Here is a 14,284-nt window from a genome sequence, read left to right on the forward strand (position 1 = left end):
GGACCACCTTTACTGGTTTGTGCCAGATTATTATTGTTATTATTATTATTATTATTATTATTATTTGCAACACCACAAGATGAGTCCACTGCAGACACTCTGCTGGCTGTTGTATTGGATCACACGTCGGACCCTTCCCAAGTGTCTAGGACTCTGTGATGTATTATTATTATTATTGTTATTATTATTATTATTATTATTATTATTATTTGCAACACCACAAGATGAGTCCACAGCAGTCACTCTGCTGGCTGTTGTATTGAATCACACATCGGACCCTTCCCAAGAGTCTAGGACTGTGTGATGTATCAGCGAATAATGTGTGCAGTTCCCAGTAAGGTGGCCTTCTGCAGCTGGCAGGTGGTCATTTTGTCAGCACCAATTGTGTTTAAGTGCAGGCCAAGGTCTTTAGACACTGCACCCAGTGTGTCCATCACCACTGGGACCCCTTGACCCCCTTGTCTTTGCAGTTCGATCTTTAAATCCTCATATTGTGTCAGCTTTTCCAGTTGTTTCTCTTCAATCCTGATGTCACCTGGGATTGTGACATTGACGATCCATACTTTGTTTTCTAACACGATTGTGAGTTCAGGAGTCTTGTTTTCCAGAACTCTGTCTGTCCCAGAGGAGTTTGGTGTGTTCATTTTCTGTAACTTTGTCCAGCTTGTGATCCCACCAGTTCTTTGTGGCAGGCAGATGGTGTTTGTGGCACAAGTTCCAATGAACCACCTGCGCAAGGGTGTTGTGCCTCTGCTTGGAGTCTGTCTGCGTGATCTTCTTGCAGCACCTGAGGATGGGATCCATTGTTTCGTCTGCTTCCTTGCAGAGTCTACACTTGGGATCTGTCGTCAACTTTTCAAATCTGGCTTTGATGGCATTGGTTCGAATGGCTTGTTCTTGGGCTGCCAGAATCAGGCCCTTCTCTGCTGAAGAGTTGTTGTTGTTGTTGTTGTTATCATTATCGTTATCATTATATGTTTATTTATACCCTTTTTTTCTGCCAGAGGACACTCAAAGTGTCTAAAGTTGAAAACACAGCAATGTGTGAATTGAACTCTAGCCCACAGAAACACTGAAACAGACTCAAACAGACAAGCGTTCTTCCTTTCTCTCACCCTGGACATCGTTCCACAGATATGTCAACCCAATTTTCCTAGTTTCCAACAGACCTCACAATGGGTTGTTTAAGGTTTTTTTCGGGCTATATGGCCATGTTCTAGAGGCATTCTCTCCTGACATTTCGCCTGCATCTATGGCAAGCATCCTCAGAGGTAGTGAGGTCTGTTGGAAGTAGGAAAAAGGGTTTATATATCTGTGGAATAACCAGGGTGGGACAAAGAACTCTTGTCTGCTGGAGCCAGGTGGGAATATTTCAACTGACCACCTTGACTAGCTTTTCAGGGCCTGGCAGTGCCTGGGGAAATCTTTTGTTGAGAGGTGATTATATGTCCTTGTTTGTTTCCTCTCTGTTGTTTTGCTGTTGTAATTTTAGAGTTTTTTAATACTGGGAGCCAGATTTTGTTCATGTTCATGATTTCCTCCTTTTTGTTGAAATTGTCCACCTGCTTCTTGTGTATTTCAGTGGCTTCTCTGTGTAGTCTGACATGGTGGTTGTGAGAGTGGTCCAGCACTTCTGTGTTCTCAAATAATATGCTGTGTCCAGGTTGGTTCATCAGAGAAGCAACAAACAAGGACATCTAATCACCTCTCAACAAAAGATTGCCCCAGGCACTGCCAGGCAATCAAATGCTAATCAAGGTGGTCAGTTGAAACATTCCCACCTAGCTCCAGCACCACCCTAGTCAGATATATAAACCCATTTTCCTACTTCCAACAGACCTCACTACCTCTGAGGATGCTTGCCATAGATGCAGGCGAAACGTCAGGAGAGAATGCCTCTAGAATGCCTCTTGTTTATTGCTTGTTGTTTATACTGCTTTAATTGTTTTTAATTTGCCTTAGGTTTTGTATTGTTATTTTGTGTGTTGAGGCCTTGGCCTTTGTAAGCCGCATCGAGTCCTTCGGGAGATGCTAGCGGGGTACAAATAAAGATAATAATAATAATAATAATAATAATAATAATAATAATAATAGAACATGGCCATAGAGCCCGGAAAAACCTACAACAACCCAGTGATTCCGGCCATGAAAGCCTTCGACAATACCAATTTTCCAAGTTTCCAACAGACCTCACAACCTCTGAGGATGCCTGCCATAGATGAAGGTGAAGTGTCAGGAGAGAATGCTTCTAGAACATGGCCGTACAGCCGGAAAAACCTACAACAACCCAGTGATTCTGGCCATGAAAGCCTTCGACAATACCAATTTTCCTAGTTTCCAACAGACCTCACAACCTCTGAGGATGCCTGCCATAGATGCAGGCGAAGTGTCAGGAGAGAATGCTTCTAGAACATGGCCGCACAGCCCGAAAAACCTACAGCAACTCAGTGATTCCAGCCACGAAAGCCTTCGACAAGACATCAGAAATATTCAAACTCCTTCTTGAATGGCTTTGCTCAGAATTGGCAGAGGGCTCTTGCTCCCGGTGAAGTCTGTCCAATGCAGAATGCAGTGAGTATAATGCCCCAGAATGGGGGGGGGGGGGCAACCTGAAGGAGACCCCCCCCCATTTCCCAGGAGGCTGTTCTTCCAGACCCCCTCCCCCCCACTGACTCACCTGGCTGCTCACTCACTCACTCACTCACTCGCAGGAGCTCTTTTCTCCCCTGAGGTTACCTTGCAAAGCCAGTGCCCGCAGTGCCCGGCAGTCGTGGGGAGCTCCAGCTGCAGTGGGAAGTGGTCACTTGGCCTCCAGTGTCTGGCCAGAGAGGTCCAGTGAGTGTCCCAAGGGGAGGGGGGAGGACAGTGCTCACAGTGGCCTTTCCTGGGGCCCAGTGCAGCGGAGGCATGTGCCCTTGCGTGTGTGTGAAGGTGGGACCTGGCACGGGGAGCACTGAGCAAACAAGCGCCGATCCTTGGACTTGCCCTGGAATCCGATGGCACGCTGTCCCTGTTGTGTCACCCGCAGCGCTTCCGCAATTGCAGCCTGGTGTCTTTAGCGTAACCTTGTTGTCCTTGTCTCTCATGCAACAGAATGAAACGCCACCCCCCAATGCTCACTGTGGATGTGGAATGACCAAAGCAAACACCCACCCTTCCTCATTGCACAACCCCTCAGGCCACATCAGTGGGGAACCACAGAGGTCCACAGCGTCACGGCTCTAGGAGAATGGCTCTCTCTCGGCCTCTTTCCCCTTGCTTGCTTTCTATCTATCACCCTCTCCCGTCTGCCAGGTGGGAATAATTCACAAAAAGGGTTGCTATGACTTTTCCTGATGTTCCGCCTGCACCTGTGGCAGGAAGGGAGGAAGGCATCCTCAGAGGTGGAGAGGTCATTCAAGAGAGGAAGACATCCACGGTGGGACGGGTCCTTCAGAATAGGGTGAGTCCTCTCCTTAGCCTTTACTTACTTAGGTGAGTCGCCAGAAGGCTGAGAATTGCGGTATGTAAGCGTAGTAAATAAATAAATAGGTGATCCCTTGTTCAAGGATGATGGTCCTCCAAGGTCGGTGTCCTGGCGGTGGGTCCGCAGGTGACAGTGGAGCCCTATTCTTGACCTGCATGTTCTCCCACAGTGAGGGCATTGGTTTCCAGGTGGAAGGCGGTCCCGGTCGGGGTTGGCTTGATGCGCCTTTCTCTTAGCACGTTTCTCTCTTTCGCCCTCCATTCGTGCCTCTTCAAATTCTGCAGCACTGCTGGTCACAGCTGACCTCCAGCTGGAGCGCTCAAGGGCCAGGGCTTCCCAGTTCTCAGTGTCCATGCCAGAGTTTTTAAGGCTGGCTTTGAGCCCATCTTTCGATCTCTTTTCCTCTCCTCCAACATTCCGTTTTCTGTTCTTGAGTTCGGAGTAGAGCAACCGCTTTGGGAGGCTGTGGTCAGGCATCTGGACAACGTGGCCAGTCCAGCGGAGTTGATGGCGGAGGACCATCGTTTCAATGCTGGTGTTTTCTTCTTCCAGAACGCTGATGTTTGTCCGCCTGTCTTCCCAAGAGATTTGCAGGATTTTCCAGAGGCAGAGCTGATGGAATCGTTCCAGGAGTTGCATGTGACGTCTGTAGGCAGTCCACGTTTCACAGGCGTAGAGCAGGGTTGGGAGGACAATGGCTTTATAGACAAGCCCCTTGGTCTCCCTACGGATGTCCCGGTCCTCAAACACTCTCTGCTCCATTAGGAAAAATGCTGCACTTGCAGAGCTCAGGCGGTGTTGTATTTCGGTCTCAATGTTGACGTCTGTAGACAGTCCACGTCTCGCAGGCGTATAGCAGGGTTGGGAGGGCAATAGCTTTATAGACAAGCACCTTGGTCTCCCTACGGATGTCCCGGTCTTCAAACACTCTCTGCTCCATTAGGAAAAATGCTGCACTTGCAGAGCTCAGGCGGTGTTGTATTTCGGTCTCAATGTTGACGTCTGTAGACAGTCCACGTCTCGCAGGCGTATAGCAGGGTTGGGAAGGCAATAGCTTTATAGACAAGCCCCTTGGTCTCCCTACGGATGTCCCGGTCCTCAAACACTCTCTGCTTCATTCGGGAAAATGTTGTATTTCAGTGTCGATGTTGACTTTGGTGAAGAGGTGGCTGCCAAGGTAGCGGAAATGGTCCACATTTTCTAATGCTACCCCATTAAGCTGTATCTCTGGCATTGGAGAGGGGTTGGCTGGTGACTGCTGGAAGATCACTTTGGTCTTCTCGATGTTCAATGACAGGCCGAGCTTCTCGTCTGCTTCTGCGAAGGTGTTTAGAGTGGCTTGTAGATCTTCTTCTGAATGCGCACAGACGACGTGGTCATCAGCATACTGGAGTTCTATAACAGATGTTGTTGTAACCTTGGTTTTGGCTCCTTAACTTTAAGGCAGCGGGAATTGCAAAGTCCTTCCAAAGCGGGGAGAAAGCCATCCTTCTCCGGGCAGGTGGAGTCACCCTCTGGACCGCCTTCCTATCTGTGCAATTAGCAAACCACACGCAAATGCAGGAGGTGAGGACGCTCTCTATAGCACAGTAGTAGAAAGTCATGGGTTCCTTCCAAGTCTTAGGTAACAAGTGCTGACAGCCATGACCTGGCACTCTTTCTTGGACTCGCCCTGGAATCCACGTTGTGTCACCCGCAGAACTTCCTCCATTGCAGCCGGGAAGCCAAGGCTTGGAGCAGGCACGGGCAAACTTATTTACTTTATTTACTTTGCTTATAACTTATTTACTTTATTTACTTAGCCTCTTTCTGCGTCTCTTGATGCAAGGATTGTGGCCAGCAAGTGGTTATTGGGGTGAGTTATGAGCTCCTGGGGGTCACACACATAATTCCTGCCTCATCTGCCACCATCACATGAAATGCACATGAAAGGAAATGCACGTACAAAGCCTCCAACGCACTGACAATGGAGAGAAGGGTATGTGCATCATGACATCCATTGTAACGGATTTCACCTGGAAAATGGCATTTCGCCTCCTGCACGGCAAGGCTGCATTTCACGCTCATTCTTCAAAGGGATCAAATTCCACGGCTGAATGGGCCGTGCCCCCCCCCCCCCCCCACAACTGATAAGAGGTTTAGAGTTAGCCAGGGGTCCCCACTGCCCACCGGCCTCTTCACCGGAAGCCCTTACTCGCTCTTTACTCCTCATCATTGCTGGGAAGGGAAAGTGGGGCCTGGTTGGGGATGCAGAATGGCTGTGGAGAATCTCATTGCTAATGCATTTGTCAGGCTTAGGCTTCCTCTCACTCAGAGCGACCCTGAACGAGAGAGAGAGAGAGAGAGAGAGAGAGAGAGAGAGAGAGAGAGAGCCACCTTTGCAAAACCTGCGGCTGAAAAGCAAAGGCAAGATGAATCCCTTTGTGGGACCCACACTACCAACACAGTGCATTGCATTGCATTGCTCGGGGGCAATGGTTCCAGTTTTTTTGTCGTGCCAGGAGCGACTTGAGAAACTGCAAGTTGCTTCTGGTGCGAGAGAATTGGCCGTCTGCAAGGACGTTGCCCAAGGGATGCCTGGATGATTTGATGTTTTTTTTATAAATCCTCCTTGTGGGAGGCTTCTCTCATGTCCCTGCTTGGGGAGCTGGAGCTGACAGAGGGAGCTCATCCACCTCTCCCCGGATTCGAACCTGCGAACCTTCATTCCTGCTGGCACAGGGGTTGACCCACTGCGCCACCGGGGGCTCTAATGGTTTCGGTGTTGCAATCTCATTCAGGAGCCAAGGGTTTGCACCTCAGCTTGGACATGGACGCCGAGGAGAGGCACTCTCTCAGCCTCAGCGGGAGGCCTTCCAAACAAATCCTGCCAAGAAAATCTCGGGGAGAGGGAGAGGAAGGCCACAGCTTTTCCACAAGTCAGGAATATCAGCAGAGATTATTATATGATGTCTCCTTTCTAAAGTTGGAAGAGACTTGGCGGGCCATCCAGTCCAACCCTATTCTGCCAATAAGCAGGAAAATGGCGTTGGTTGGTGGGGACGAGAGAAAGGGCCTTCTTGGTGGTGGCCCCTCATCACTGGACTTCCCTCCCCAGGGAGATTAGGCTGGCACCCTCCCTATCCACATTCTGCAAGGAACTAAAGACATGGCTTCCTCTCACATATTTATACATGGCTATCATATCTGCGGGAGCCCCCGGTGTCGCAGTGGGTTAAAGCACTGAGCTGCTGAGCTTGTTGATCGAAAGGTCGCAGGTTCGATTCCGGGGAGCGGCGTGAGCTTCCGCTGTCAGCCCTAGCTTCTGCCAACCCAGCAGTTCGAAAACATGCAAATGTGAGTAGATCAATAGGTACCGCTCAGGTGGGAAGGTAAGGGCGCTCCATGCAGTCATGCTGGCCACATGGCCTTGGAGGTGTCCACGGACAACGCCGGCGCTTTGGCTTAGAAATGGAGGTGAGCACCACAACCCAGAGTCAGACATGACTGGACTTAATGTCAGGGGACTACCTTTACCTTTACCTTATCATATCTGCTGTGGATGGGAACGATGGGAGTCCCAGTCCTTTGAGACCTCCTAATGCTTTAAAGAGTGCAATTTTCCTGCTTTTTGGCAGAATGGGGTTGGACTGGATGGCCCATGAGGCCTCTTCCAACTCTTCTAGGGTTCTAGGGTTCTAGAGGCTGTGGTGAAACATCAGGAGGAAATGCCTAGAGCCTGGAAAACACACAACGCCCCAGCAATGCTGGCTGTGAAAGCCTTCTACAAGACAGGTCCCCACCTTCCTCCTCCTGCCATCCTTCCTTCCATCCTTTCACCCACTTTCTTCTTCTTCTCCTTCTTCTTCTCCTCCCTCTTTCTCTTCTTATTCCACTTCTTCTTCTTCCCATCTTCTTGTTCTTCCTCTTTCTTCTTCTTACTCTTCTTCTTCTACTATTACCTCTTCTTCTTCCTCTTCTTCCTCCTCCTCTTCTTCTTCCTCCTCTTCTTCTTCTTCCTCTTCCTCCTCCTCTTCCTCTTCTTCCTCTTTTTCTCCTTCTCCCTCTTTCTCTTCTTATTCCACTTCTTCTTCTTCCTCTTCTTCTACTGCCTCTTCTTCTTCCTCTTCCTCCTCCTCCTCCTCCTCTTCTTCTTCCTCTTTTTCTCCTTCTCCCTCTTTCTCTTCTTATTCCACTTCTTCTTCCTCTTCTTCTACTACCTCTTCTTCTTCCTCTTCTTCCTCCTCCTCTTCTTCCTCCTCCTCTTCTTCTTCCTCTTCCTCCTCCTCCTCCTCTTCTTCTTCCTCTTTTTCTCCTTCTCCCTCTTTCTCTTCTTATTCCACTTCTTCTTCTTCCTCTTCTTCTACTACCTCTTCTTCTTCCTCCTCCTCCTCCTCTTCTTCCTCCTCTTCTACTTATCTTCTTCTTCCTCCTCTTCTACTTCTTCCTCTTCTTCTTCTTCTACCTCTTCTTCTTCCTCTTTCTTCTTCCTCTTCTACCTCTTCTTCTTCTTCCTCCTCCTCCTCCTCCTCTTCTTCTTCTTCCCTGGGGATTCCAGGCGTGACTCACACAAACAAAAAAGCGAGCCGCAAAAGTGTTCCAAGAAGGCTGTTCCTACCATCCTATTAAACGGCCCACGGCATTAAAACCATTGGAAGCCACCCTCAGGGCCCCTCCTGGTTTCTCCTCGGCTGCATTGAGGGATCCTCCGCAGAAGGGCCAAGGCTGACCCTTCACCCCAAGCCCTGTGAGATTCCGGCCTGAAGGTCCCCTGGCATTTGGGCAAAGGAGGCCGCTCCCCGACCCTGGCCCACACTCTCACCAAGAAGGGACACGGGGAGCTGCTGTCCCAAAGTCGGAAGAGACCTCTGAAGGCCACCCAGCCCCACCGCCTCCTGCCAAAAAGGAAGGCACCACCCAAGCCCTCCCAACAGAGGCCCATATCCACCCTCCGCTTCAAAACATCCAGAGAAGGAAGGAGACTCATGAGATCGGAGGTGGACACCCCCCCTCCCCCGGACTCTGTAAAAGATAGTTCAAAATCGGGGAATTCATAGTTTTGCCAAGGACACCAGGCTGGAATGACCCCACAATCCCCTATCTCTCCCCCATGTGGAAACCTGAGGCTTTTTCCACGGCCCAACTCTTAATGGACTTTCCATGAACTTTGTAGGAACTTTTATAAACTCTTGCCAAACTTTATGAACTTTTATGGACTTTGGGGGGCTGACGTGACTTCCCCTGAGACCCTGCACGATTCCCCCTCTCTTCCTGTGAATTCCTTGTAAGCCCCCTCGCCCCATTCCCCATCCCCTATGTGTATGTGTGTTTATATGAAAATATGAAGGAAAAAGCCACTGTTTCATAAGACCCGCCACTCTCGTGGCTCAGGAAGACCCTCCACGGCTCCTGAGCAGGTAATCCCTTCACAAAAGGTATCACCAAACCCACTTGCATGGGCAATAAGAAGAAATAGCTCTTGTCAGATCAGACTTCGGAGGGCAAAAGCCAGGCCATCTGGGACTATATGAGTCATGGACATTTAGGTTACTCAACACAAAGGGTGTCTTCCTAGGTTGTTGTAGGTTTATTCGGGCTATATGGCCATGGTCTAGAGGCATTTTCTCCTGACGTTTCGCCTGCATCTATGGCAAACATCCTCAGAGGAAGTGAGGTCTGTTGGAACTAGGAAAGGGGGTTTATACATCTGTGGAACGACCAGGGTGGGACAAAGGACTCTTGTCTGCTGGAGCTAGGTGGGAATGTTTCAACTACCCACCTTGATTAGCATATAATGGCCTGACAGTGGGCCATTATATGCTAATCAAGGTGGGTAGTTGAAACATTCACACCTAGCTCCAGCAATCTTTTGTTGAGAGGTGATTAGATGTCCTTGTTTGTTTCCTCTCTGTTGTTGTGTTGTGTGGTGGAGGCTCCTTCTTTGGAAGCTTTTAAACAGAGACTGGATGGCCATCTGTCAGGGGTGATTTGAATGCAATTTTCCTGCTTCTTGGCAAAATGGGGTTGGACTGGATGGTGGCCCATGAGGTCTCTTCCAACTCTTTGATTCTATGTTCTATGTTGTAATTTTAGTGTTTTAATACTGGTAGCCAGATTGTGTTCATTTTCATGGTTTCCTCCTTTCTGTTGACATTGTCCACCTGCTTCTTGTGGATTTCAATGGCTTCTCTGTGTAGTCTGACATGGTGGTTGTGACATGGAAGGTGTTGTCCTATCTGCGAGGAACCAGGAATTTCACCACAGCCTTACCACTGTGTCAACCCCAACTGGCCGAAACCAGCTTCAGCTTCATCCATGAACTCTAGACCACAGGTCTATGAAACAAGTTCCTTGGGGGATAGGCAAAGATGGTGGTTCAAAAGACTAAAACAATAACTCAGACTGGCTTGAGAGCTAAGCTATCGCTGAATTGTTAGGCAAACACTGGTCACCTTAATCCTGACGAGACATTTCTTAATCGTTTTGCTGTTGCCCGCCTCCCTTCCACCTCATTGGCTGAGCGGCCAAAGCAGGACTCAGGCCCCCATTAGATCTCCCACTGGCTTGCTGACATCACAGCCAATCATAACAAAGCCAGCTTTTTTTGGGGGGGGGGGGGGGGTTGGTAGGCATGGGAACTTTTGAATCCGAAGGCTATAAATATTGTATCCTTTTGCCCAGTGAGCATGTCGATTTTGTTGGCAGATTACTGCAATCGTCACCCTTTCCAGCTGGAAAGAAATAAAAACCTCGGTGGCTTTCTCTTCAACTTGGTGAGATTTATTCTGGAATATTGGCTTCCCTTTCTCACCAGGCAACCAACAATGGCTTGGGCCTATCTACAGCCATTCTAAATTGCTTGACAACACTCAGTAGGCTGTTGGGAATTTTGGGAGTTGAAGTCCAAAATACTTGGAGGGAGGGCCCAAGCTGGCCCGTGCCTGCTTTAGAAGCCGATTTATATGACTTGTCTGTCTGCAAAAAGTGGTTTCCCTATGTTTTTCTCTCTCTCTCTCTCATACACACACACCTGTGCACCTGCCTACCTGTCCTGCTCCACCTGACCCAGCAAGGAACCCATTGAGACCAATGGCAGAGAAGAAGGCAGGCTGCTCAAAGACCCTTTATTACTCAAGGCCTCTCCCCGCTCCCTCCCTCTCCCCTGCCCCCCCCCCCCCCGCAGTGGCACATGGAACAGTGATCGGAAATGGCCGGAGGGATGGGAATCGTCTTCTGGCGACCCCAGCGGCAGCGCTTCTTGCATCACACCCACTGACCACAGCTACGCAGCACCTAAAAGCGGATTATCGTGAAGCACGAGGTGTGTATCATACAGCTGTACAGGAGCCAAAAGGAAACAAACTGGGGGGGGGGGAAGGACCCCCCTCCAAATATACAAACAGAGCCCCCCACTGCAGCCCCAGGGCTGGTCAATGGAAGGGTCACTTGGGAAAGCCCCTCCCCATCTGGCCCAAGGGCTTCACAGGGGATTTGGGGGACGGGACGGGACAGGACGGAGGGAGGGGGCGCTTCCTGGACAAAGACGTGGCGACGGAGGAACGGGGGAAATAATAAGGCGGCGCTGGAAGAGGGCAACGCGGAGTGGCCGGAGGGGCCATTTTTGGTCTGTGTTGTTTGTTTGGGGGAGGGAGGAGGAGGAGGAGAAGGGCAGAGAGGGTTCAGGTGGGTCAGGATCGGTCACGGGACGTCCGTGGCCTTGGCTCAGGCCCAAAAGAGCCCTTCGTGGCCACAGGCCATCTGCCCCCCCCCCTCTTGGCAAGACCCCCAAGGCCAGACTGGCACAAACAAATCTATTATTATTATTATGTTTACATTATCGATGCCACCTCGGCCCGCCCCCCTCCAGGCCCACCATTTCCCCCCAGTGTCGGGATCCTTCCTCTCAAAGGCGCGCGTGGCTCGCGGGTCCCTCCTCCTCCTCCTCCTCCTCGTGGCACCGGCTCTGGAGAGGCCACGCAAGGCAGGAGCGCAACCCCAGAGACTGTCTCCACCCCCAGCTAGAACCCCTCCCGTGCCGTTCCTGCTCAACGTCCTCGAAATCGGTCCCAAGTCCATGGTCGCCACAGCAGCTCCTCTGCGCAACTGACCGCCGGACTTGTTTGGGCTGCAACGCTCTGCCCGCTGAAGCTTTGGAGGTCCAACTGCGCACCCCTCGCAGGCGTCACCACACAGGGTGCAAGCGCCACCGCCACCGCACATGGATCAGCTGCCCTCCTCGGCGGAGCGGGACTCGGACTTGAGCTTGACGAACTCCCGGGCCACCTCGTCGTTGGTCCTCTGGGAGAGGATGCGCAGGACGGTCAGCCCCGTGTCGTCCATGTGGACGCGGCGCCCCAGCGGGCACCAGCAGGCGCAGCTGCCCTTGTCCGCCACGTCCCGCAGCTGCATGACCGCCAGCCCCAGCACACGGTCCTCCCGGGCAAAGCAGTAGTCCTTCACGCACACCTGCAGCTCGTAGGCGTCCGGCCCGTCCTCGTTGCCCAGGAGGCTGCAGGCGGGCAGGGAGGGGGGGAGGGACGGGGGGGGGGGGGAGAAAAGAACCAGAATCATGTGAAGATATTTCTTGTGTCATGGCTTTTGATTGCTCCTCCAAGCCTTGGATCAATGTATTCCTGTTTTTTCTGGGTTATATTAGAGAACTGTGGACTTTGCTAAACTCTACCTTGGAATAATTTGCTCCTGCTTATCTTCTTACCTAATTGGATTTGCCTATTCCTTTTAAGTGCTTTTTACTTATCTTCAATAAAAGGACTGCTTTCCTATTTAACGCATGGGGTTTAAAATCAGAGGATTTTTCCTGTCCTGGAGTGCAAAAGCAAGATTTTGTGGGGTGTTGTGTGGTTTCCGGGCTGTATGGCCGGGTTCTAGCAGCATTTTCTCCTGACGTTTCGCTTGTGGCGAAACGTCAGGAGAAAATGCTGCTAGAACCCGGCCATACAGCCCGGAAACCACACAACACCCCGGTGATTCTGACGATGCACATGTTCTCTCCTGTTTCCTGCCATAAGCTCCTACATATATGTAGCATTGGCTGCGCTACACTCTACTAGAGGTCCTAAATGTCCTAACAGAGGTCAAGGAAAAGGGGAAACCAACGCGGACACAGACCGGACGGCGGGAGGGAGCCGGACTTACAAGTGGAAGGTCTCGTTGTACTTTGGGGACCAGCTGTTGCTCTTGGACTTGGTGGTGAACTTCCGCTTCTTGTCACTCTGGTGCGGCCCGATCATGGTGATCTCCACAAAGGGGCGGAACATGCCGGACGTCTGCCACTTGAGGTCGTTGGCGGCCACGACTTGGAGGAGGTGGGGAGAAAGAGAGAAGGAGGAGGGTCAGATTCACACCCCTGCCCAAACGCCCACTCCGCCCAGAAGAGGACCAAGCGGTCCCTTACCTTTCACCGTCACCTTGTGCTCCCCGGAGCCCGGGTGCGTGTACAGGTCAATCTGGATGGACACTTCACCCACGGGGTCGTCCACACCGGAGCCTGAGCGAAGGGAGGGCAAAGGTCACCCGGGTCTGCAATGTCATGGTCATCCTCCTCTTCCCTGGCCAGCCAGACCCCCTCCTGCAAGCCCCTCTCCTTCTTCTCCTCTTAATTCTCTCTTTGGCCACTTCTTGGGCAGAGCTTCTTTGGACCTAAGGCTATTTGGGGGTCGGTGGACGCACAAGCCCTCTTTCTTTGTGCGCCCTGCCCTGTTTGGGGGTTTCTACTCCTGGGTACGACCCCCTTCCCCACACTTCACTCAGCAGCGCATGCATCCCACAGCTGGACGACTGACTGATGATGCTCCGTTTGAGCCTTTCGGGACCAAGGTGCATGGCGACAAAGCGCTGCCTCCCAGGACAAGTCTCCGCCCATGCTTCCCAAGGGAGAAGAAAGCAAGAGTAGGGCCCCTTGACCCTCAGAGTAGCCAGTGGCCAAAGCCTGCGCCCTGTACATACATACGTCTGCATAAGTGTGCATGCGTGCATGTGTCACGATTAGCAAAACATCACCGTATCTATCGCTGCATTAGCCGCCCTGAGTCCCCCCTAGGGCAGTGTTTCTCAACCTGGGGGTCAGGACCCCTGGAGGGGTCGCAAAGGGGTGTCAGAGGGGTCACCAAAGACCATCAGAAAACTCAGCATTTTCTCTTGCTCATGGGGGTTCTGTGTGGGAAGTTTGGCCCAATTCTATCATTGGTGGGGTTCAGACGGCGTATTAATTGTAGGTGAACTATAAATCCCAGCAACTACAGCTCCCAAATGTCAAGGTCTGTTTTTCCCAAACTCCACCAGTGTTCACATTTGGGCATATTGAGTATTTGTGCCAAGTTTGGTCCAGATCCATCCTTGTTTGAGTCCACAGTGCTTTCTGGATGTAGGTGAACTACAACTCCCAAACTCAAGGTCAATGCCCGCCAAACCCTTCCAGTATTTTCTGTCGGTCATGAGAGTTCTGTGTGCCAAATCTGGTTCAATTGCCTCTTTGGTGGAGTTCAGAATGCTCTTTGGATTTAAATGAACCATAAATCCCAGCAACTACAACTCCCAAATGACAAAATCCACCCCCCACCCCCAACCAACCAGTATCCAAATTGGGGCGTATGGGGAATTTGTGCCAAACTGAACGAAAATACATCCTACATATCAGATATTTACATTATAATTCATAACATGAGCAAAATGACAGTTATGAAGTCGCAACACAAATATAACGTGGTTGTGGTTGGGGGTCCGCACAACACAAGGAACTGCACTAAGGGGTCACAGCATTAGGAAGGTGGAGAACCACTGCCATAGGGGGTTGAGATGGGCGGGGTAAATACCCAAAAT

The 14,284-nt window shown here is 50.9% G+C and overlaps 1 protein-coding gene across 1 annotated transcript in view; it reads right to left on the reverse strand.

Annotated features, from left to right (window-relative positions):
- Positions 1–10,617: 10,617 nt before the first annotated feature.
- The window catches only part of LOC132768096 (uncharacterized), a 253,159-nt gene continuing 249,492 nt past the window's right edge, over positions 10,618–14,284 (reverse strand). The window contains exons 44-46 of the mRNA XM_067464869.1: positions 12,861–12,953; positions 12,602–12,761; positions 10,618–11,954 (exon numbers count right to left, since the gene is read on the reverse strand). Coding sequence (XP_067320970.1) covers positions 11,669–11,954; positions 12,602–12,761; positions 12,861–12,953 — 539 coding nt within the window. The 3' untranslated portion in view covers positions 10,618–11,668. The remainder of the gene's footprint in view (positions 11,955–12,601; positions 12,762–12,860; positions 12,954–14,284) is intronic.

Source organism: Anolis sagrei, chromosome 2 (genome assembly GCF_037176765.1).
Source record: "Anolis sagrei isolate rAnoSag1 chromosome 2, rAnoSag1.mat, whole genome shotgun sequence".
In the NCBI taxonomy this organism is placed as follows: domain Eukaryota; kingdom Metazoa; phylum Chordata; class Lepidosauria; order Squamata; family Dactyloidae; genus Anolis; species Anolis sagrei.